The following is a 20,900-nucleotide window of genomic DNA, read 5'->3' as shown; positions in this document are numbered from 1 at the left end:
TGTGAGCAGCTTGCATGGCTTGGAGCTGCTCTCCGAACCTCTCCGGTACCGGTTGGAATATGTCTTGCTACCCCATGTATCACAACTATTGAAGAGGTCAATTCCAATAGCGAAGTGCCATCTCTCGCAGTTCAACTAGGGTTCAACATTAGTCCACTTCCGGAACGTGGTCTATCTGCTGGCGTAGTCGGAACTTGTTGGCATGCTATGTTCCGCAATCCAATGGTTGTTAACGGCTTCCCGATACTTGCAAGGCATGAGAACGAGCAAGGTCTAGAAATATCACTTGGCATAATGAGCATCCTGGCCGAAGCACACTTTGCCACCCACTATAATACAACGCTGGTTCTAAAGGGACTCTGCACTATGCTTGTACCTACACGTCGGACCGACCGTTCTATCACTTGGCATTTTCTACTCAATGAGAATGGAATGCGCATCCCTTACTTTTCGTTTCGAGAGCGTTGTCCGGGTTAGATTGACACCGACAAGGTAAGTACTAACGTTCTAGAGGATGGAGACATCCGCCACTTTGTGGGATGGGTTTCGGACATCACCAGACATTTGGGTATGTTCTTTTTTCATCTAAACTGCTAGTCTGAAAGTTAATAATCGAAATTGGAACAGAGGAAGTGAAATATGACGAGATCAATTGGGCCGGAGCTAAAAAGTGCTCACCAGGACTGGCGATAGAACAGAAGCTAACAATCTCTATCAGTAAGATAGTTGGGGGAAGTGTGAACGCAGTCCGAGGCAGTAGGGAAACGCCGGAGTTCTCCAAACATTCTGGATATTCAGTACAGATTAAGAAAGCCCGCAACATTTACGTTGTGCTTTACGATGTTGGAGCCCAGCGAGGGTGGTTAGTCGATGGAGCAAAGCGCTTTGCTACATCTCGTGCGAACACAGGTCGTTCGAGAACCTTTACGGGCGCACAGGGTCACTTTTCAACGACCCGCGTTTCAATCGCTCGAGATTTGATCACCCCACAATCGATGGTGGCGCCAACGTAGCTGCAGATATCTTGGTGGAAGAGAGTAACATGAAGCACATCATCCTCAGGGAGTTCAGCGCATGGGCCGATGAAACAATTCCAGTACGTCGACACGAGGAAATGTCGACAATCGGCGAGGTGTCTGACAACGATTCGGACAAGACATCGAAGAAGGCGCGCAATCCAAGTGAAGACAGGAAAGAAATCTACTAGACAACATGCTTAAGAGAGTTGGTTTCACAGACGTGGAGTACTCTAGAGCAAATCTACGACCACCAAATCGATGTTGCGACGACCCACGCAACAACACAGCTGACAAATCCATTCCGGACAAAATTGGAAGGCTACGAGTTCATGGATATCGTATCAGCTAGACCCGTCTTGACAAGAAGGACTGTCGAGCTTCAGTCAAACGGAGAGGCCTGGACAGTCTTGACGAAGCAGATACACGCAATAGCGCTTTTCGGGCAACAATTTGGGCAGATATACAAGCCCGTCGAGACCACTAGGGAATATATCTGCGAAGACTGGAAGACCGTTCCGCGAGGCCATGAGTACCTTGCAGTCCCTATATCACTGCTGAAGGAGGTTAAGCGCCACAGCTGGGAAGAAGGCGAAGTTGACGCGGAGTCTCCCGAAATAGCGAAGGGTCTCCTGCGTCACTCGTCGAGAGACGTGGTTCAGAACCTGTGGGCCGAACTGCAAGCATAACTTTGGCCGTGTACAGCAGCTTCGTTCTTTTAAACCAACGGAAGTGCTGAGCAGGATTTCCTCAGGCGGAATGCGGACTAAGGATGTTGACACCTTCACCGAAATCAACGGTGCCCTATTATTCGGTAAGAATAGCAATCTGGACAGGACAAGGCTAGAGCATTCATTGCTACCAGCCGTACACAAGGAGACCAGCTTCCACGACAGCGGAATCGGTTCAAGCCTGCAAGCTTCTTCACTCGCTAGCTCATCATTTGCAAGCCCCATTGACATGAGTGTGATTTCACAGCCTTTGGGACCACCGGCGGACAGCACGGGAGTGCCACCATTCCCGTTCGATCAGCAAGGTGCCAAAAGTGCAAGTAGAGACGGTACTGAAGCCAGAGATACTGCGTCCTCGGCAGAACTCGCTTCATCAGCGAGTCGTGCAGGCGTCGAACCAGGATCTGTCGCGCCATACCAGATGACAACAATATGCTCAGGGGTAGCGGGCCGCTACATGAAGCTATGGTCTCTGCAGACATCCCGGACTTAGGCAACGGCCGGAGACGGACAAGAGACTTCATTACAGGTCTGAAAAACATATCTAAGATGAAGCCTTTTAGTGTGATGGGAGACAAGAACGAGCTGTGGTCGATCCGACAACGCCAGACTGACAAGTCGGAAACGAGGCCAAAAGTGCAGAATAAAGGCGCCCGTTGTCTTCGGAAAGTTAGAGAGATCCCTTTCCGTTCTGAAAGTAGGCTGTTTCTGGTCCCAGTTGATCGTTATGTGGTGCATATATCTAAGTTTGATTCTCGACGGCTCGGAGAAGGTCGCCCGAGGGGGTGGCCCAGGGGAGCGACCTTGAGTTTCTACACTTTATTTGCCCTACATTTAGAAACTGGCAAGAGCAATTCTGAGTTTTGAATGTTTCGGGCTTCGACTCTGCTGCTTCGGTACGGAGGTGAAGATTTCGAAACCGCACTGTAATGGTCTCAAATGTGTTCATCTGGGACAAATCTGGAGCATCTTCCCCAGGTAGGTAACTGGAAGGCATACCCGTCTGACGTAATCTGGACTATGTCTGTCACGTGATTCGCTGCTGACAGATTCTTACCAAAGCGACTTGGTGGATAACTGACCCCACCAACCCACCACAGCCTCTCACACTGACTGTTTACGAATCAGACGTCTTTTCTCCTTTGAAATTCCTGGCCACCATCGTGGCGTCATTGGATACAGCCAAGTGCGGCAGATGTTCCGTGGGGGATTTCCGACCTTGGCCAAAGCAGCATCTTCACCTTGAGCTGCCCGCTGGCTGCTTTGATAAGGTGGTGCTTGTCCTGACAAAGGTTAAGAAACGGTGTTTTCTCTCTTGCGACCGGGATCTTCTAGTTTGTTCGATTCACAATCGAGTTGATAGGTATAAGTTGTATCAATTTCTACAGATGAAGCATCCCGTTTCCATTTTCCTTTGCATCATCACAGCGCTACTCATCGCATACTACAACCGTGAAAACACCAGCAATCTGGCTTTGAAGAACACCATCTTCCAGAAAGTCAGGCCAATCTCAAACACTATAGCTCAGCAACAAACCAGAAGAAGCCTCTCAGCCATGACAACCGCATCCTCAAACATGACCACTCCACGAGCCATCAAATTCTCTTTCCTCGCCCGCGAGCAATCCGAGGGCGCGGGCGCAGTCGTACGCCGCTCAATCGGCACGCCTCGCCTTCGCCATCTAACACCTTTCCTGATGCTCGACCACTTCCGCATTCCACCGGGCGCCGGTTTTCCCGACCACCCGCACCGCGGACAAGAGACGATCACATACCTGCTGAAAGGCGGTGTTGACCATGAAGACTTTGCGGGCAACAAAGGCACAATCGGCCCGGGGGATCTTCAGTTCATGACGGCAGGCAAGGGAATCATGCACGCGGAAATGCCCGTGCAGACAGAAGACATCAACGTCGGAATGCAGCTATGGGTCGATCTGCCCGAGAACCTCAAGTCGTGCGAACCTCGATACCGAGACCTTCGCGCAGCGGAGATCCCCCGCGCAAATTCCGACGACGGCAAGGTCGAGGTGAAAGTCATCTCCGGTAAAGCTCTCGGAGTCGAATCACTCAAGGACCTCGCCTACACCCCCGTCTGGCTCCTCGACGTCACCGTCCAGCCCGGCGGCAAGCTGGCCCAGGAACTGCCACAGGGCTGGAACGCCTTCGCCTATACACTCGAGGGAGCCGTGACGTTCACCAACGGCGACAAGCCCCAAGGCGACACCATCACGCCATACCACAACGTAGTCTTCGAGCAGTCTGGCGATCTGGTGACCGCGCACGTCGAAGAAGGCGCCAACGAGCCCGCGCGTTTCATCATCTTCGCCGGCCAGCCACTGGAGCAGGATATCGTCCAGTATGGCCCTTTCGTCACCACCTCCAAGGAGGCCGTTTACCAGGCCATGATGGACTTCCAAACTTCCAGTAACGGCTTCGAACGGGGTGCCGACTGGCACAGTGAAATCGGGAAGACAATGGGCAGGGTCAGTTAGGTCCTGGCCAGGCTTTGAATGAAATAACATGGAATCCGTTGTACAATATCATGCATGACCCATTGGATGGCGTTGAAGGGCAGAATGTTAGACATCATGGGACATGGGTTCCTACGAGCGTGCACCGACTCAGGACGAGTCAAGCCTATTCTTATTTTAGCGTCTTTCATGACCTAGTACGGAGTAGTTGAGCGAATCAATGGATCATTTGAATTAGTTGACACTGTGACAATTTGCTTCTTTGTTGGGAGGGGTTTCCTTCTTCATGGATTCGATTCGTATTCTAATTTCGTCTTCGTAGCACGACGTTCCTAACGAGTAGTTCGCTCATGCCCAGCGAGCCTTGGCTGTACCGATCCACGAGCAGAAACGCCATTTGCGGAGTAAAGAACAAAGGTTGCTGCTACACGATTCTGGTGACAGCGCCGCAGCCGTCGGGGGCAATCTTTTCGAAAAGGTGAAGCCGAGTCTACTCATCATCACCATCTTGGTCACCACCAGTAGCCACGGTGCCGGCCATGCCGTCGTCATCATCGTCGTCAAAGGTGCTCAAGGGCACTTCATACAACCTGATCACCGGCTTGTTGGGATCCTTGACGAGGACATACTTCTTGTCGCCCTCCTGACCCGCGCTCATGCCGCGGACCAGGTCAACGATCGTCCGCACGATACCCCACCCGTTGCTGAATCCCAAGTTCATCTGGCTGGCGAACTCCCGGGGTTTGTACCCAACAACGCCCAGGATAACGTGGTTGGCGGCAGACCGGGGGTTCGCGCGCGACACGAAGCCCAGCTTCATCTGGTCGGCCTTGGCCAGGATGGCCTGCGTGGTCCACCGGGCGAGCTTGCATGAGTTATTCTTCATTTCGGTGGCTACGACTGCTCCCCGTTGAGAGATCAGCTTGGTGCGCCAGTCCAGTGCGCCGCCGGCACCCTGTGCCTTGTGGTCGAACTCGTTCAGTGCCTTGATCACGAGGTATTGGTCTTCGCCGGAGATGTTGTTCTTGACCGCTGCGTCGATTTCAGTGCGCACGATCAGGTGGAGTGGCTCATCGTCGCGCTCGAGAGAGAGGTCAAACCGTCGGTACTTGTACGCCTTGGAGGCTAGAGGTTCGGTCTCTTCGGAGGCGCTGTAGAATGGGTTCGGGTGTGGGAATTCGACCTTTGACGACGAGTTTTCTATCACCGTTTGGAGGGCGAAGTTGTGGTTGATCATGGTTGCTTCGTTGGCGAGGTTAGATGGTGTGTTGATGCTGTCGGGTTTGACCCCGGTTTGTTGCTGGGAGGGAGTTGCTGCAGAGTCCGCTTCGAGAGGAGCGTCGGCAGCGTTTTCGTTCACAGTGACGAGGTCGATGCTGCTGTCGGGCCGCTTGTCGAGGAAAATTTTGTTCCCATGTTTGAGAATTACAATATCCCAACTGTAGACACTGCGTGTGGCGCACATGAGCATGGAGAGAATGTCAGATGTGGCAAAGATGGATGCTTCGTCTTTCTCAGCAAGTTCTTGGATGACTGGGTCAGCGGATGTTGTGACGTTGTAAGCTGCTCGATCAAGAGAGAGTAATTTCCGTTCAGTGTTCTTGACTGGAGCCTTGTCGAAAGCGCGGTCATAGTAGTACAAGAAACCGTAGCTGTCAACATCTTCACCAGCGGAGGTCTCGAGGTTGAGTTTTGTGAGCCGGTTGAAGTCGATTTCCTCTTTCATGATCCAATCTGAGCGGATGTTGACTGAAGCATCACGATTTCGTTGTGGCTTATCATAATCTCTCCAGCCAAAGCGACGACCCCGTCCACCGCGGCCACCTCGATTATCGTAATTTTGATACTGCTGCTGACCCCCAGCTCTGCCTTGTCCTGCCCGTTGGAATGCCCCTCTGCCTCCTCGTTGAGTAGTGCCTCGTTGGCCCCGTCCACGGAAAACAGTGCCACCACCCCGTCCAAATCCTCGAGTTTTTGTAGTGGCTCGGGTGTTGTCAACGACCGAAAAGGACGATTCGTCTTCTGCAACCTGAACGGCAAAGAGCGAGGAAGTGCCGGCACCATAAATTTGTTGGTCTAGGTTACTCTTGTAAGCCTGCTGCTTAGTAGGTAAGGTCAAAGGGATTTACCTCTAAAGTTTCTACCGTATTGCCTGCCGCCTCTATCACGGCCTTCTTTGCCCTCTTGGGTCCAATCGGCCATGCGGCCTAGCTTGTCGCTTTTAGAATATGGTGCATACGGAACTCCATCGAGAGTAGTAACAGAAGAGACTTCGGGTCCCCATTCTTCGTTAACACTCAGTTGGCTGATGGTATCTGCAAGGCTAATTCCAGGCATGATGAATACCGGGATTGACGAATTCCTTGATCGGCTGGGTGTGCTATTCGCTGCAGCAATATGACTGCTCGTTGTCAAGGCAGTCTGCTGTCGCAGTTGATATGGGATAGTCCAGTGGGTGGTGTGGCGGGCAGCGCAGTGGGATGAATTATTTCCTCGAAATCTTGGCGAGCCTTCATCGTTAGTGTCAAGCCTAACCAGAATAAGCTAGCCTACTGTCGCTTCCGATGCCTCGACGGCAAGTGGCCCGAGAAAACTATCCACACGCTTTTCCACAAGCCCGGTGTGCACTCACTCGTACTTAACCTCTACTGTAAATCTTGACCGGGAGATAAGCGATATCGATAACCTTTGATAATTCTGAACCTAGTTGCAAGTAGAACAGTGAGAAAGCCTCCTGATCTATCCGTGGACATACGTGGAAATTTGTTTGATTCGCTTAATCCTTCTGAGCAGCCTTGCACCAGAGAGGGTGCCCGAGAATGAATCCAAGACATGACTGATATTAGATTAGGGGCTATCATGAGGCTGAACTGAGTTCGGAACATATGTCATCTCGCACACATAGCTTTTGGGGGGGTCATCATCATCATCAGTAAACAAAGAGTGGCAAGAATCGCATGACTTCCACGGAGCTCATCGCTTTAAATCATGAACACTCTCTTTTGGTCTGATACTCGAATCATTGTTGACAGTTCCACACATCCTCACGAATACATCTCATCGATTTCGGCTGTAAGATCGCTGCCAAACTGATCATAAGTTTCGGGTTTCGTCGCAAATATGCTGGAGAGCGCATCGCGAAGCTCGAAGTCTTCCATGACCGCGCCGAAACCGTAGCAGCGGACCTTACTCTTGATAGAGTCGATCATCCCTATGACATCGTCTCTGGTTAGAGTTGCGTAATTTCGATGGCCCTTGAGGGATTGAAGGGCCATGATGGGGGTGACCTGTCCACTTGGGATGGCGCTTCCCCTTAGTGATTGACTCAAGTTCAATAAGTTGTTCAGGATCTGCACCGATTCTGTATCGGGGACCTTATGATCGTAGGTAGGTATCAGACCTCCCTCCTGTGCTGGGACTCGCGCGATGTGGCTGGGAGGTGGACAAGAAGCCATCAAAGCATGCCCTGAGAACAGAGCCTCTTCTGGGTCGTCAGGCGAATCAACTGATCTCCGCACGAGGTATTCTTCATGGTCTCGACAGGTTTGCTCTAGCCTTCAGCTACGTTAGAACGAAAAAGTTGGATGCTTGAGATGAAGGGTAGACATACCGGAGGATAAAATCGATTCCAAGCTGAGGCTCCTTTTCGAAGATGCCAGGTAAATCTGGTACAACGCCAGGTTCCTGTTTGATTCCATATTCTTGGATGTCAGGCCCTTGCGGAGAGTGGCTGTAATGAGTAGCACCAGGAGAATGTCCAGAAAGACTCGCCGCTCCGCCGTTGAGATAAGTTTGTGGTGAGTATCCTGTTGTAGCCGAACTCGCCCCAGGGGCCACGGACTGGTATCCCAGTGAGCGTGCTCCCGCCGACGGTGGGCTTAGTGTGCTCATGGATGGCGGAGTCATGGAGGATTCTTCTCGCTTTGGACGCATCCCAATGACCGCCTTGCGGTTCTCAAGCTCATTCTCAAATTGAATGCCTCTGGACGCTAGAATCTCCCTCAGCGCTAAGATTTCTCGCTGCTGGCTTTCCAATACGAGCTTTTGTTGCTGGATAGTTGCATCACGGCCGTTCTGTTCGAGAACATATGATTCTCGCAGCCGTGCCAATTCCACCTCAAGAGCCTTGATGTAGTTCTCTTTACGCTCACGATGCGTTCTGTGCAAGAATTAAAGATCCATAAACATATGCCATAAGATGCGAGATTCCATACCTTTGCGCTTGACGGTTTAGCTCTTGTCTACGTGTCTGAGCTGGTTTACTATCGGGCTTGGGGCCCCTCCTTTTGGCGGGCTGCCCGTCTGATGATTCTTTAGCCACTGATCGTTGAGACCATCGGATTGGCCCTCACCTCTGGTAATTTTCTTTTGAACTCCCGTAAATCCTTTCAGGTAGCCCATGCTCATCAGAGGAGGATTTGCTAAGTCACCAGTCGCTCCATTATCTGCGTACGAATTAGCCTTCAAAGACATTAAAGTGCACATTGCATCGAGGCTAAAATAAGCGGATGCTTACGGTAAGTTGTGCCATAGTCTTGCCCTGACCACGTTGCTGAATCCATTTCTGGCGATGCTGGCTGCATATTGGGGTGCATATGATGGGAATGCGCCGACATGATAACAAATATGTCGAACCCGGCTTGGCACGAATGATCCTTCTTGTTTGACTCGAAATTGGTTGTAAAGAGTGCTCTGGTATGGACGATCGAAAGCTGCTGAATTCGGATAGCGCTGTTGACCAGTCGAGCTCGGCAGACGAGCAGCCGGTCGGGATCGAGCAGTTCTAGGAATGGACGATGCCTTTTTGTGGAGGTACGCGCAACTGCCCAGACCGAGTGGGGGGTGCAGAAAGGCTTATGGAGAGATCAGGATGGAAATCGCATCAGCTAGCACGCTCACATGAGACTAAACATGAGACAACGTGGAGATGGTGAGGTCGAGTTAGGCACAGTGGGATCTCTTTGTCTTTTGTGATGGGGACGTGCACGACACAGAATTTGAGAGCGGGACAAGATTGCTGATCGTGGTAGGGCGGCAGTTTGTGCAACAGGAATGTCGCAGATATGTCGGGCAGAGCCGCGAGGAATGCCGATGATGAGACGCGACCTAGGCGTTGAGACCCGACCTGTTCGAAAGGAATAGATGATCTTACACAGAGGTTGGAAGAGAGCGAGAAAGAGACGAAAGCCGGCCTTGGAGTTGAGTGCGACAGCAGTAGGTGCGCGATTGGGGTTTGGTGAGTAAGATGGCCGCCAATACAAGATGAATAAATGACAACGATAACTGCAGGGAGGCGTAGAAGATGGGGTAGAGGTGGTGGTGGTGGTGGTGGTAGTACTCGTAGTAATAGTGGTGGTGGAGGGCTAACTTGACGGTGTGAAGTTGAATACTGGAGATGAGCGCCTGGACCTCGCTCCCAATCCGTGAGTAGCACCACAGAGCCCTGGAGTCCTAGGTCCTGAGTTTTGGTGGGTGTTGGGAGGGGAGTAGGTGTTATTGACAGCAAATTCGGGGCCGCCTAAGTAGATAACCTAAGTTGACCGCTGGGCGGATGGTGTTGTAACATTATTCAACCCTGGTATTGGATGGTGCCAGATGATGCGGGTTGACGATGCTCAGGTGGGCTGATACCGTCAATGACAGAGGTGGCGGAGATGTCCAGGGTAACACAAGAGGGAGAAACAGAAGAGATGGCGACCTGTACGACTGTGGTCGAAGACGAGCGTGATTCCTGGATCCCTCCCGGTACGAAGGCTATACTATCGTTATGGAACAACAGCAGTGGCCTAACAGAGCGAAAAGACGTCAAGACTCCGGAGAGGGGTATTGGATGCTATGATATGGTATACTACGTCTGCTGTCCTGTTGTTGTTGGAGGCGTTGACAAGCGGCGTGGGAAACAACGACGAAAGTAAGTACGTAGCAGGGCCGAGGAACAGGCAGCAAAGCAGCAAACCCAGGTGCGCCAGTGAAGTCACTGCATTATTCGCAGATGCAGGTGCAAGTGTCCCTTGTACAACTGTGCGGTACGGGGTGCAGTCCAGGCGGGCCCCAGGCGAGCCCCAGGCGCAAAAGTGGGTGTGGGTACAGTCTGTATCGTCGTAGGTGTCACTGCGTCGTGCGCTTTTCGGGGAATATTTCTTGACCTGTGTGAAACACCAGGAAATTGTGTGCAAGAAAGACATCCGGCAATCCGAGGCACCGAGAGCGACCAGGCCTTGCAGAAAGTCCAGAAACGCCCACCTCGCACTTACAGTCGCAATTGCTGGTGCTCCGCCACCCGGAGAACTTTTGATCCAGGAAGACGGAGCCTTGTTGTTTTGCCTGCATAAAGGTCATCCCCTCGATAGAAGGTGTGATGCACCTGGTCAGATCTCGCTGTTCGCCGGAATTTGGGCTCTGGTCCCCGAAACGCTGAGGTCACTGCCACCCAACAGCCCGCCCTGCGTGCAGTTATGTCAGCCCTAAATTCCCATCGGGTCTAGGCGCTGCACCTCCCTAACTGACCACGGACGCTCTTCGGAGTACTGACTCGTAGCTCAAAAGCTTGAGCCTCTGCGAGTGGGCAGGCATGACTTACCTGAGGTTGATACAGGGTTACCTAAATTACCTCCCTAGGTACCTAGGCACTCGTACTCGGCACTAAGGTAAGCCACCCACAGTATTCCGTAACTTGGCAGCCAACTACGAGTACTCGTACCTGAGTTGGCAGACTTGCCCAGCCGCAGGCCAGGGAACTAAACCACGCCCTCCCTCCTCACATACCGAGGACTGTTCCTCACCCACGGGCGAACAGTCAGGAACTTGTGCTTACAAGCACCACTGTGAGCTTGCTGCAGTCTTCGCAGTCATCACTCACCAAGACTTGTCCACGAACACTCATTCTGTTTCGATGGCAAAGCATTAATCAAATCCCAGTACTCATTAGCGCAATTGAGGGAGTGGGAGCCACCCTCTACGCTAGATTATCCTCACCAGGATTGGAGTGGCGTGGATTCACTGGTTTCCTAGCCCGAAGCATGAGTTATAACTGATATAACTTATGCAACGAGTCCGCTCTTGGTGGTGAATTCAAATCCGCATTGGTGCCTGGAAGAGAGCACTTTGCCACAAATCCGGAGCTCGTCCTCGTTCAGAACTGCTCTCGTGATCAGCCAACGTGGACCTTCTAAGAACTTCGAAAGGAAGATGCTCAGCACTTGCAATCGTCACACATAAGTTGGTCGCCATCCCATCCGGTTTCAAGGTTCCTCCGTTGTCCTCCGTTGTGCCTACCGTTGCGTACCACATCTCTTCCCGCCTGCTTGAGCTGTTTGGGCTACATCTTCCACCCATCATAACTCCCTAGGTAGTTTCGAACCGAGTAGACCAGGCCGCTTTTGGTTCCATTTACTCCCGAGATGGTGCATCCAGCCCAGTCGGTTCTGGTTCATGAAGTTGGCAGTTCCGACAGCATGTTGCGAAATTGTTATGACTTTTCCCCTGGCTATTTGTGGCAGATCGCGCTCTCTGGTCCGAGTGCGTCGACAAGATCAATTGCTAATGGCATTCCAGCCACCAATGATGGTCCCGGACATGGAGCCGTCGAGGTTCGACAGACTGTACCCCATGTCTCGCAGAATCCTCCAATAGGTAGTTGTGGAATCGCCTCTTGTTTGGGGCCGCCTACCAAAAGTCCTATTAACCTGTTTCCACACCCTGAAGGAATTCTCAGGCTGGTCCAGGCTCGTGTTAGCAGCTCAATTATGGGTAAATCTAGTTGCTTGCAGCATTTAGACATCTGGAAGAATAATAAGATGGTTGAGAGAGTATTTTTGAAGAAGGGAGTGGAACGGGCTGTTATTATGATGACAGAAGCTCGAATTCCAGTCCACGCAAACAAGATCCCCGTTCCTTCTCGCATACAAGTCTGCATAACTAAATCCCCCATTCACCCAATGCAGTCTGTTTGCAGGAAACGATTGGTCAGAGCCCGATGGCTTTCTAAGGTTGACATGTTCGCTCAGTGCTAGGAGGATGATATTTGGAATTGCGAAGATTATGGCTTGGCCTGGCCCGATAAGGCTTCCCCCCTGTGGAACTGTTGCGAGACGTCTATCTGCCGAATGCCAACCACTGTGTACGCGAGTGCATACCTGCTCCGAAGTACTTCAGGCATCCTAGCCCTACACCTACCTTCTCGTACGTGTGGTTGCCTGATGGATATTACTGAGTATACAGATATACTAGGATACCTAAGCTGCACTAGAGTGACCCCCGATACAGCTTTTGCGGGCATGTCCACCATTGGTCAAGCTTCATTTGCACCGACAGAATATTCGTACGGAGTACTTACATCCAACCTAGAACTCCAGGTAGAAGAGACAACTTACAATCACCAAGCAAGGCCATAAGCAAACAGAAGCTGTTTAAAGCCGCGCACTCCACGTTCGAATTGCAAACACTGAGGAACATGTGGTACTATCTGGTATAGTACTACTAGGGTGTCTCGTTGCTCTACCAACCTCCCTGCTCACAGTGGTTGTCGTTGACGACTGCCCTGAGCTGCCAATCAGTGCGCGTCTTTGTACTGACTGATGACTGCCTTTCGGGAAGGTCCAGGCAGCAGAAAGGGGAAATCTCTGAGACCGCTTACCCAGGGAGAAACATCTCCTAGTCCTCCATGAACTTCAGCATGTCGACAGAGCTTATGCTCGGTTCATCATCAACAGCCCGCAGATGAGCATGGATAACTTTGCTTGTGATCTCCTTGTGCACATAACAGCATCCAGCAGGCTTGAAGACGACAATCGATATGCCACAATCGCCCAGTCAGTCCTTGATTTCCAGCCTTTGACCACGACCAGACTGATAGGTCGTGCTTCTCAGTCTCGATCGTCCAATGATACAGACGTACTGGACAGCATCGACACACAAGATACATGGCCTAACCCTGATGATGCTTCCTCAACATGGATCCAAGCCCACGATGACGCTCTCAAAGATGACCTACGAGATCGCGAAGGCGGTGCTGAACAGCAGACCTTTCTGACTGCTAGTGGGCCGTCTCTGTTCGAAGAAGCAGGTGGTCGCTCCTTCTCTGCCGTAAATCGCTCATCAGGGCAGCCAGATCTGCCACGTCCTCGGACAGCACCCGAAAACTCGTCACTCTCTTTGGAGTCTGATATACCTTTCAATGGCACAAGCCGTAGGCGCGCTTATTCTGAAGTTTCGTCCTTCAGTGATTCCTTCTTGACGGTGCCAAACTCGCATGCTACCTCGAGTCACCCTGACCTTCATGTTCCATCAGATGAGATGTCTCTTAATGCAGACCAATTTCGAGTTAGGGAGAGAATGCTTTCTCCACGAGGCGAACCACAACTAAAGAAACGGCGTCTGGATAATGATATAATCGCTGATGACAGTAGAATATCTCTTGAGCTGGCGCACCACATGGAGCCACCATTTGGTTTTATTCCAACGACGCCCGACCAGCCAAGCGCCGGTAAGAAGAATCCATCGCAGCCAAAGACAGAATCGAAATCAGCATCATCCACGTTATCTCCATCTCAGCCATTGAAGCTCGGAGGGGTCGGTTCCTTGACCCTGTCTCCGCATATTCCCTCCGTCGACTTGACTACGCCACCTCGCGAACAACAGATGTACCAACATGAGAAGATATTGGAACCGAACCTCGCGCAGCAGAAGCCTCCTGTTGACAATCGATTGCATGGCGACAACGCACGTCACACAGACATACCGCCATTTATGAGCAGAACACAAGAGTTAGCAGATGAGATCAATGGTCCGGACCCTGCTGGTGGCCAGCAACGTTTCACTACGCACATCACGAAGACATATGAGCTTCTCTCAGAACGAATATCGATGGCCAAGGTATTTCGACCCACTCATGTCGCGAGAGACGTGCTTGCACTAGAGCGAGGACATTGGTTATTCTCGATTAGAATAGGGGCAGATGATGACGTTGCCGAGTCGAGGAAAGCATTAAGCCAGGAAGAAAGACGTGCAAAACTACGCCGTGACCTTGAAGGAACTACATGCCTGGAGAGAGTTAGGAAATTTGATGGCAAACGAGCAGTCCATGAGGAGGAGTCCAGCGCGACGACGCCGAATAGCCCGCTCTGGACTGAGGCGGATTTTACCACCTTCTGGGGGAACATGAGTCAGTTTATCCGGGATGGCAAGGCAGGTTGGGGGAGTCGGCTTGTTAAAGAGGCGAACCAGGATAACACGTGGGACGTCAGGTTCTTTTGCTGGGGAGAGGTATTGGGTCATGCATGGTTAGCACTATGGATCCTGTCGGACAAGTTGGTGGGACGGATGCCTATGACTTGGGTGTCTGCGGATGGCCTCGCGGTTGTGAGGATGTCGGGAAAGAAGCATCGAAACGCTGAACTGGGTTCTTGGATCAGGAAGGCAGAAGGGCAATCTGGTTACTGGGGGGTTGGTGAAAAGTGAGTGTATTGGTGGATCTGGGGAGAAGGAGCAGAGCTCTTCGTTCTCTTGAGAGAACTCGAGAGGGACACGAGCAATGCTACCTAGGTCTCTGGATATCCTTCTCGGAGTCGATTGAGGAGGTGTCAGTTGAAAAGGTCCTCGTAATTGCCGAGTACGTTCCTTACCTAATCTATGCACGACTCTAACTCAGAGGCTGAGCAGTACCACTAAGATATCACTAGCCCTACACTAGTGTCTATTCAAAGCTTGGCGGACTCCGGCTGCACTTGCCCCTCCAGCCCCATTGATTGGCGATGGCGTTGGGGCTCCTGCTCTTCGGCGTCTGGAAAAACACTTTCAAGTCAGTTGAGCAGCATGTGGCATGTGAAAGAAGTACTATCCACGATCTTTCCTGTCTATACCATACATCACTTCTCCGCCATCTTCAGCTTCCACCTAGGACTCTAGGCTGAGCATTCTACTTCTCACTATCGCTGGCTTCTGCCTGTCGTTTCCGTACATTTCCCAGTCCTTCCGGCTTCTTAACCCTCACAGCTCCGCCAATTCCCACATCCCAACACTTCTCCTCGCACACGGTTGACACGCAACCACTCGACGAACCGTTCTCGCCTGTTACATTTACAGCTTTCTAGCATCCATCATTGCCTGTTGTCCATAACCCGCCGTTCTCTTCACGACCGCTGGACCCTGCACTCTCCCACTCCCGACTTCTCTTCATTTCGCTCCTCCCCACCACCCCATTCTAGCTACGCCGCTATCCGTCTCTGTAAACTCCCGTGCAGCTTGACATTGCATACAAGTGGTCGGGACTATTCCTGAGTAGCCTGGGTGCGGTGGAGGTGGAGCTTCGTGGATGTTGGCGACCCAAAGAATGTCGTCCCATGGCGGACAGCAAAGTTTCCCTTTTGGCTGTATGCCTCTCTTCTCTTCCACCCTGCCCAGCGGTACATTTGCTTACCTCGTTGTCACAGACCAACCAGAGAACATTCATGGGCTCGGCTTACCTGAGTTTATGACCCCAGGACCCCCGCCTGGCCAACCTCTCCTCAATGCCGACGAGAACCAAAACCTCGACAATTTCTTCCACGATTTTGATAGCAATGCGATTACTGCAAATAAGCAAGATCACCATGTGCAATACGGTTTCTCCCAAGGGCATCCTCAATACTATAACATGCCACCTATGTTTGTCGGTTCCGACACTGGCCTGGCCCACCGTGCTGGGATAGAGCCTCACCAAGCAGGCGGGTTTCCATATGCCGATGCCATGATGGCTCAGGATATGGCCCTCATGGGACATCCAAGCAACCTGAATGGTGCAATTCATCCTGCCCAGTACAATGACGGTTCATTTAACGGTCCACTTCTGGCTCAACTTCAGACAGCTGCCGCTATGCAACCGACCTACGATCAAGGGTGGCAGCAGCCCTTCACCCAACCAGGTGTCATGAATGTACTCCACCAAGGCCGGACTGGCGTTCATTATGGCACTGATTTTCGCTTTCAACCGACCGGATATGCTGCCCCTAACGTCCCGACAGATCCAGATATGATACATCCTATGCACCCCATGGACATCCTGGAGCCTACAAGTGGTTCCAGCACTCAGCCTAACACACAACCAAATACGCAACCTTCAAGTCCAGTATGGACTAAAAAGAGAACATTCGAGGATTTCCAGCAAGAAGAAGCACCAAGAAATGGTTTTGCGCCCCTGCTCAAGACCCAGCTGACCGGCCCCACTCAGCCATCCGTTTCCATTCCCAGTTCGCGGAAGCAACGCAAGTCGGTGGTCAAGACCGAACCTCATCGGCCATCCCAGCCTCCGACTCCTTTGTCTAATAGTAAGCCACGCACACTGGTAGACTCAGAGACTCGCGCCGGTGTCCAATCTGTCGATCATGAGGACGATGCTGAGGCAGAGGAAGACGACGATGCCACAAACGAACAAGCCAAATCTCCATCACCTGCTCCCTGGCCTTCATCCAAGGCTCGCCCCCCCCGCGTCCACGTACCACCACCGCCCAAGAAACCTCCTCGCAAGAAAAAGGCAAGCATGAGCTCATCTACCCCGGTGAAATCAAAACTAAAAGCTCAACGGACGGCGAGTGCTGCACAGTCTTCTCAATCAACAAGAGTACCGTTGAGTCTAGAACAAAAGAAAGCGAACCATACAAATTCAGAACAACGTCGTCGAGATGCCACTGCTCGCTCGTATGCTGAGCTGTACGACCTTGTACCGGAACTTGAGGACCAGGGAAAGCAGAGCACGATGAAGAAACTCGAGCTCGTGGTTGCCAAAGTTCGGACTGTGATGCAGAGAGTTGAAGAGTTGCGGGCCAAACTAGGTATTGATCCTGCTACAGGCAGGCAACTAGGCCCTCCGGGCGCATCCAGTTTAGCACACAGCGGCCTTGAAGCCTGGCAACGCTGACCATCGTTGTCTGAATAAGCCACGGACAACTCAAGAGCACGCCGAACAGAACCTGAATCCTGTCACCAATGAGAGTCACGAGAAACGAACTCCTGACGATCCTGGTTCGCATGCGGTGGCACAAGTCACCTCACCAGATCAGGAATCGTAACTGATGATGCGAACAACTCCGCTTCTACTTGAATGCGATATGACTAACAGAGAAAGAATTTCCCATTTCACCACCTTATTTAATGAGATACCCAACGTTCGGTTCATCTGCTGGAGCAGATAGGTATTACCCGCGATAGCCACGATACGACGGCTCGAATATGGCTATGATGAAAGCAAAGCCTACGGCTCGATTTTATCTTCGAGATGCAATTCTCGTCTTGCTCATTTGGAAATCAAAAATGAGACCATCAAGATGTTGAGCAATAATCGACCATTATACACTGCTCCCTCGCTCTTTGACCCCTCAGTATAAGGGATAAATATATGTGTCAACAAGAGCTTTCGAGGAATGGGGGAGAACGATGCAACGGAATTTGATGACAATGAGGATTTTCTTGCGCAAATGCGGCGCGTGATATCAAGGCCCCTTCAAGAGACGAGACTCACCCTTTAAATAGACGAATCCATCAAAGGGAACGTCTGTCACGCAGGCATAGACTCTTGATCATGAACCCCAGGCCTTCATCTCAGCTAGACAGACTGAGACCGAGAACAACGCAAAGTCTATGAGCTTCCATGATTTCTTGACCACGAATTCCCTCCTTTCCCCTATTGCCTAGGTGTCTTCTCCTCCCAAGGGCCCCTACACCGTCTCTTTCCTTCCTGACATCCGCGCAAGACAGAGCTTTAGTCAGTGAGCTCCCTCTGTCCCCTTCGCCTTTCCTCTGAGTCTTGATATCGATTTGTCATTGCTGCAGGAAACTGGTCCTTATTTTTTGGCCTCTTCCGTGGTAAGTCCATCCGCGTTTCCTTTCTCTATTCTACTTTTCTCTCCCACGACCAACGGCATATGCGAGACAGTGGATAACATCAAGCACTCAAGAGGTACGAATGGCTTGATGACAGGTTTAGAAATCCCACCCAAGCATTCGGCATCGTTCTCTGATTCCCCTAGCTAATGCACCGCCGTCGCCATATCGAACAGTAACGTTTTCTTCCCCCCCCTGCTGGTCTGCAAACGCTTCAACCGAGGCACGCACAGCACCCGGTGTAGGAGGTCGTTGGAGATCGTCTTCCCGCAAGCCGAGGTTCGTGTCCAGTAGATCAGCGAGTTGAAGGGCAAGCCTTGCCCACATCTGCGGAGAGGTGACGGCACCATCATCTTGATTCTCGCCAGGACTGGTATTAGTATTGTCGTTTCCTGGACCAGGGTGGACACTGTGGGAGGCTTTCCCTGCGACGGCGGTTCCTGCAGCCTTAGCGTCGGGAGCGGCCCCAGATTCGGTGTTGGTGCCCGAAATGGCGCTGGGCCAGATCTGGGATCTTGTATCAGTTGTCAAGCATGTGGAAGACAATTCAGTCCTCGGTCCGTTGCTGACATTCTTCGTAAAACCGTTAGTCGTCTGATCGGCATCCTCGTTACAGTAGAGAATGTCAATTGAAAGATTGAACAACGTCGATGCCAGCCACTCGATCTCTTCCGTTGGGTACACTGACATAAGATCTCGCGGGCTCGTGCTTGCACAGGGATTGATCGACTTTGCTAGGGCCAATGCTTGTTCCGTGATTGCTTTTACTGTTTGAAAGGCCAACTTTTGGTCAAGGTTCATCATTATTTTGCTTGCCGCGGCTTTGGTGGTATTGCCATACTGGTCAAGGATAAGCTGTACAACACAGCGGATCCAGCGTGAGGCGTCAGAAACAGTATAAGTTGGCTCATCCCGAATATTGAAGATTATTTTACTGAGCAGCTCAGTTGCACACATGGTTGAAAGCTTTCCTACAGACTTCGAATCTCGTGTGGAACCTTGCCCTTCACTCGTGAAACCCTTAGCGTCGATAATAATCGAGGAGAGAATCATATCCACTATCAGCGAGTAGACCTTTTCGGTCGCTTTCATTCTCACAACCTCGTCAATAAGTTCAATCATAGACGAAAAGTCCAATGGCTGGCCTGAGGCCTGGGCCTGAGTTGTCGGGAACAGCATTGATTCAAAGACGAACGGGAGAAGACCAACGAGTTTCTCTGTTGAGTCTTTCAAGATCTCGACGTCTAATGAGTTTTCGGACAAGTCGTCGAAAAGTCGTCGTGCATGTGAGTACTTTGCGATCACATTCCGATATAGTGTGCTTTGTATTTCTCCTGCAACTGGCGGCGCCCTGCTAGAGTAGGACGATTTTGGAATGTCTTCAAGAGTCGTTGACGAAGAGGAAGCTCTTGCCTCGACCAGATACAATATCGCCTGAACGCATGATGAATCGATCTCGTGAAGAATCTTCTCAGCCCGAGAAGTTGGCGAGCTCTTCTCGGGGTATTGTATCTGTCAATGTTAACACTGAGCGCAATTGTGCGTCTCTGGACTTACTTGAGAGGAGTAATGCAGCAGATCAATGATGTACTTGGCGGGCCATGTGTTGAGATTTTCTAAAGCTGCCTTGAAGCCCGTCCCCTCAAACCATCTGCAGTCGTCCAATGATAAGGTGATTGGCAACCCTTTTTGGGCTGATGGTGCCTGGGAGAAGGCGACAGCTGATTTGAATATCGCACAAAGCCTTGACAAAAGCTCCTCCAGCTTGATTCCTTCTTCCACTATGGCCGAAAGCAAGAGACGAGCTGAGCATCTGAGAAGTGAAGGTCTATCGAATACTGGAGATTCCATGTCGTTATACTTGTCGAGGATTCGCTGTAACAACTGTGCTCCCTGCCGCTTGGTACCATATTTCATCGCCTCGGATACCGCGGCGAACAACAAGCGGTTTTGTTCATCGTGAGCAGAGGCAAGTGCCCCGAGAGCAGATTGCACTATAGGCATCAGCAGTGATCATCGGTACCATGGTCAAACGCATACCGGAGCTGTCATCCTGACGGCGAAGCGCAAGACTGTACCAGAGGAATCTACTCAGTGGCTGGTTTCTCCTGCTTGCTGGCATGTGTTGAAAAATACCCAGTGCTGCGTCATTATCAGATATATCGATAAAACATTGAATCAACTTCCTGGTTAGTGTTAGCCCGCCGGGGACTATCAAGTGGCGTTCTGATACCTTTCGAGCTTTCCAATGTTGTGGTCACCTGCATCAGAGAACATCTGGTGCAAGGCGATACGGCACCAATAGATAGTATCTTGGTGTTGGCCGTGCTCAATAGCGCCACCTATTCTTTTCCAAAGGAGCTGTGCTGTTAGCATACTTCTGTGCGGTTCAGGGATGTCGAGACCTACAACCAAGGCACCCTGTGTTGCCTCAGGACTTAGACGCCTGTCCCAGACTTCGTATACTTCGTTCAAGGAGGATTCAAGTTGCAACAGCGCAGCCGACACTAGATCAGCAGTTCCAGTAGTCACCAGCCATATAAGTGTGAGTATTCCTGTCTCGACCCATTGGGGCTCGTCATGAACTGCTAGACGTAACACCAGATATGCCTTCAAAGCCTGGGCGGCATGGCGGACGCTAACAGGCTTTAAGTGGTGGATGTGATGAAGAATCCTGTTCATGTCAGATGCAGTAGCTTCCGCACCATTATCGCCACATACAACTTGTGGTTTGTCGGGATGATATGTACAGAACGAATAACGTCTATGAGCACTGTCTACATTAGATTTCTCAGGAAGAAGCCCACTGGAGGTGTATTCTCACCTGT

The 20,900-nt window shown here is 51.3% G+C and overlaps 7 protein-coding genes across 7 annotated transcripts; 4 read left to right on the top strand and 3 right to left on the bottom strand.

The window, feature by feature from the left end:
* Positions 1–189: 189 nt before the first annotated feature.
* On the top strand, positions 190–1,642 carry A1O9_12163 (uncharacterized protein). The gene is made up of 4 exons (XM_013398962.1): positions 190–472; positions 512–568; positions 628–1,132; positions 1,208–1,642. The coding sequence occupies exons 1-3, from the start codon at positions 208–210 to the stop codon at positions 1,011–1,013; spliced, it is 708 nt and encodes a 235-aa protein (XP_013254416.1). The 5' UTR covers positions 190–207; the 3' UTR covers positions 1,014–1,132; positions 1,208–1,642.
* A 1,661-nt stretch (positions 1,643–3,303) lies between these two features.
* A1O9_12162 (uncharacterized protein) lies at positions 3,304–4,239 on the top strand (the record flags this gene model as incomplete). Its single annotated transcript, XM_013398961.1, has 1 exon — positions 3,304–4,239. The coding sequence occupies one exon, from the start codon at positions 3,304–3,306 to the stop codon at positions 4,237–4,239; it is 936 nt and encodes a 311-aa protein (XP_013254415.1).
* A 469-nt stretch (positions 4,240–4,708) lies between these two features.
* On the bottom strand, positions 4,709–6,555 carry A1O9_12161 (eukaryotic translation initiation factor 3 subunit D; the record flags this gene model as incomplete). Its single annotated transcript, XM_013398960.1, has 2 exons — positions 4,709–6,294; positions 6,348–6,555. The coding sequence occupies 2 exons, from the start codon at positions 6,553–6,555 to the stop codon at positions 4,709–4,711; spliced, it is 1,794 nt and encodes a 597-aa protein (XP_013254414.1).
* Positions 6,556–7,262: 707 nt separating this feature from the next.
* Positions 7,263–8,619, bottom strand: A1O9_12160 (uncharacterized protein; the record flags this gene model as incomplete). The annotated part of the gene is made up of 4 exons (XM_013398959.1): positions 7,263–7,773; positions 7,829–8,377; positions 8,433–8,520; positions 8,571–8,619. 4 exons carry the CDS (start codon positions 8,617–8,619, stop codon positions 7,263–7,265), a joined length of 1,197 nt encoding a protein of 398 aa, XP_013254413.1.
* A 4,323-nt stretch (positions 8,620–12,942) lies between these two features.
* On the top strand, positions 12,943–14,676 carry A1O9_12159 (uncharacterized protein; the record flags this gene model as incomplete). Its single annotated transcript, XM_013398958.1, has 1 exon — positions 12,943–14,676. The coding sequence occupies one exon, from the start codon at positions 12,943–12,945 to the stop codon at positions 14,674–14,676; it is 1,734 nt and encodes a 577-aa protein (XP_013254412.1).
* An 853-nt stretch (positions 14,677–15,529) lies between these two features.
* On the top strand, positions 15,530–17,110 carry A1O9_12158 (uncharacterized protein; the record flags this gene model as incomplete). The annotated part of the gene is made up of 2 exons (XM_013398957.1): positions 15,530–15,587; positions 15,648–17,110. 2 exons carry the CDS (start codon positions 15,530–15,532, stop codon positions 17,108–17,110), a joined length of 1,521 nt encoding a protein of 506 aa, XP_013254411.1.
* Positions 17,111–18,798: 1,688 nt separating this feature from the next.
* On the bottom strand, positions 18,799–20,700 carry A1O9_12157 (uncharacterized protein; the record flags this gene model as incomplete). Its single annotated transcript, XM_013398956.1, has 5 exons — positions 18,799–19,584; positions 19,630–20,066; positions 20,113–20,258; positions 20,306–20,433; positions 20,482–20,700. Coding segments are annotated over 5 exons (1,716 nt in total), but the record flags the coding sequence as incomplete, so codon positions are not given.
* Positions 20,701–20,900: the final 200 nt, after the last annotated feature.

This window comes from Exophiala aquamarina, assembly GCF_000709125.1.
Source record: "Exophiala aquamarina CBS 119918 chromosome Unknown aczIA-supercont1.21, whole genome shotgun sequence".
In the NCBI taxonomy this organism is placed as follows: Eukaryota; Fungi; Ascomycota; class Eurotiomycetes; order Chaetothyriales; family Herpotrichiellaceae; genus Exophiala; species Exophiala aquamarina.
Note: the sequence above shows the minus strand (reverse complement) of the source record. Positions and strands in the feature narration are given on the sequence as shown.

Bases quoted from the DNA above. Each gene is read 5' to 3' on its own strand.
- A1O9_12163 (XM_013398962.1), top strand. From the start codon at position 208: ATGTTCCGCAATCCAATGGTTGTTAACGGCTTCCCGATACTTGCAAGG. The intron at 473-511 runs GTTAGATTGACA...CTAACGTTCTAG, and splicing joins GTTTCGAGAGCGTTGTCCGG to AGGATGGAGACATCCGCCAC. The intron at 569-627 runs GTATGTTCTTTT...AAATTGGAACAG, and splicing joins GGACATCACCAGACATTTGG to AGGAAGTGAAATATGACGAG.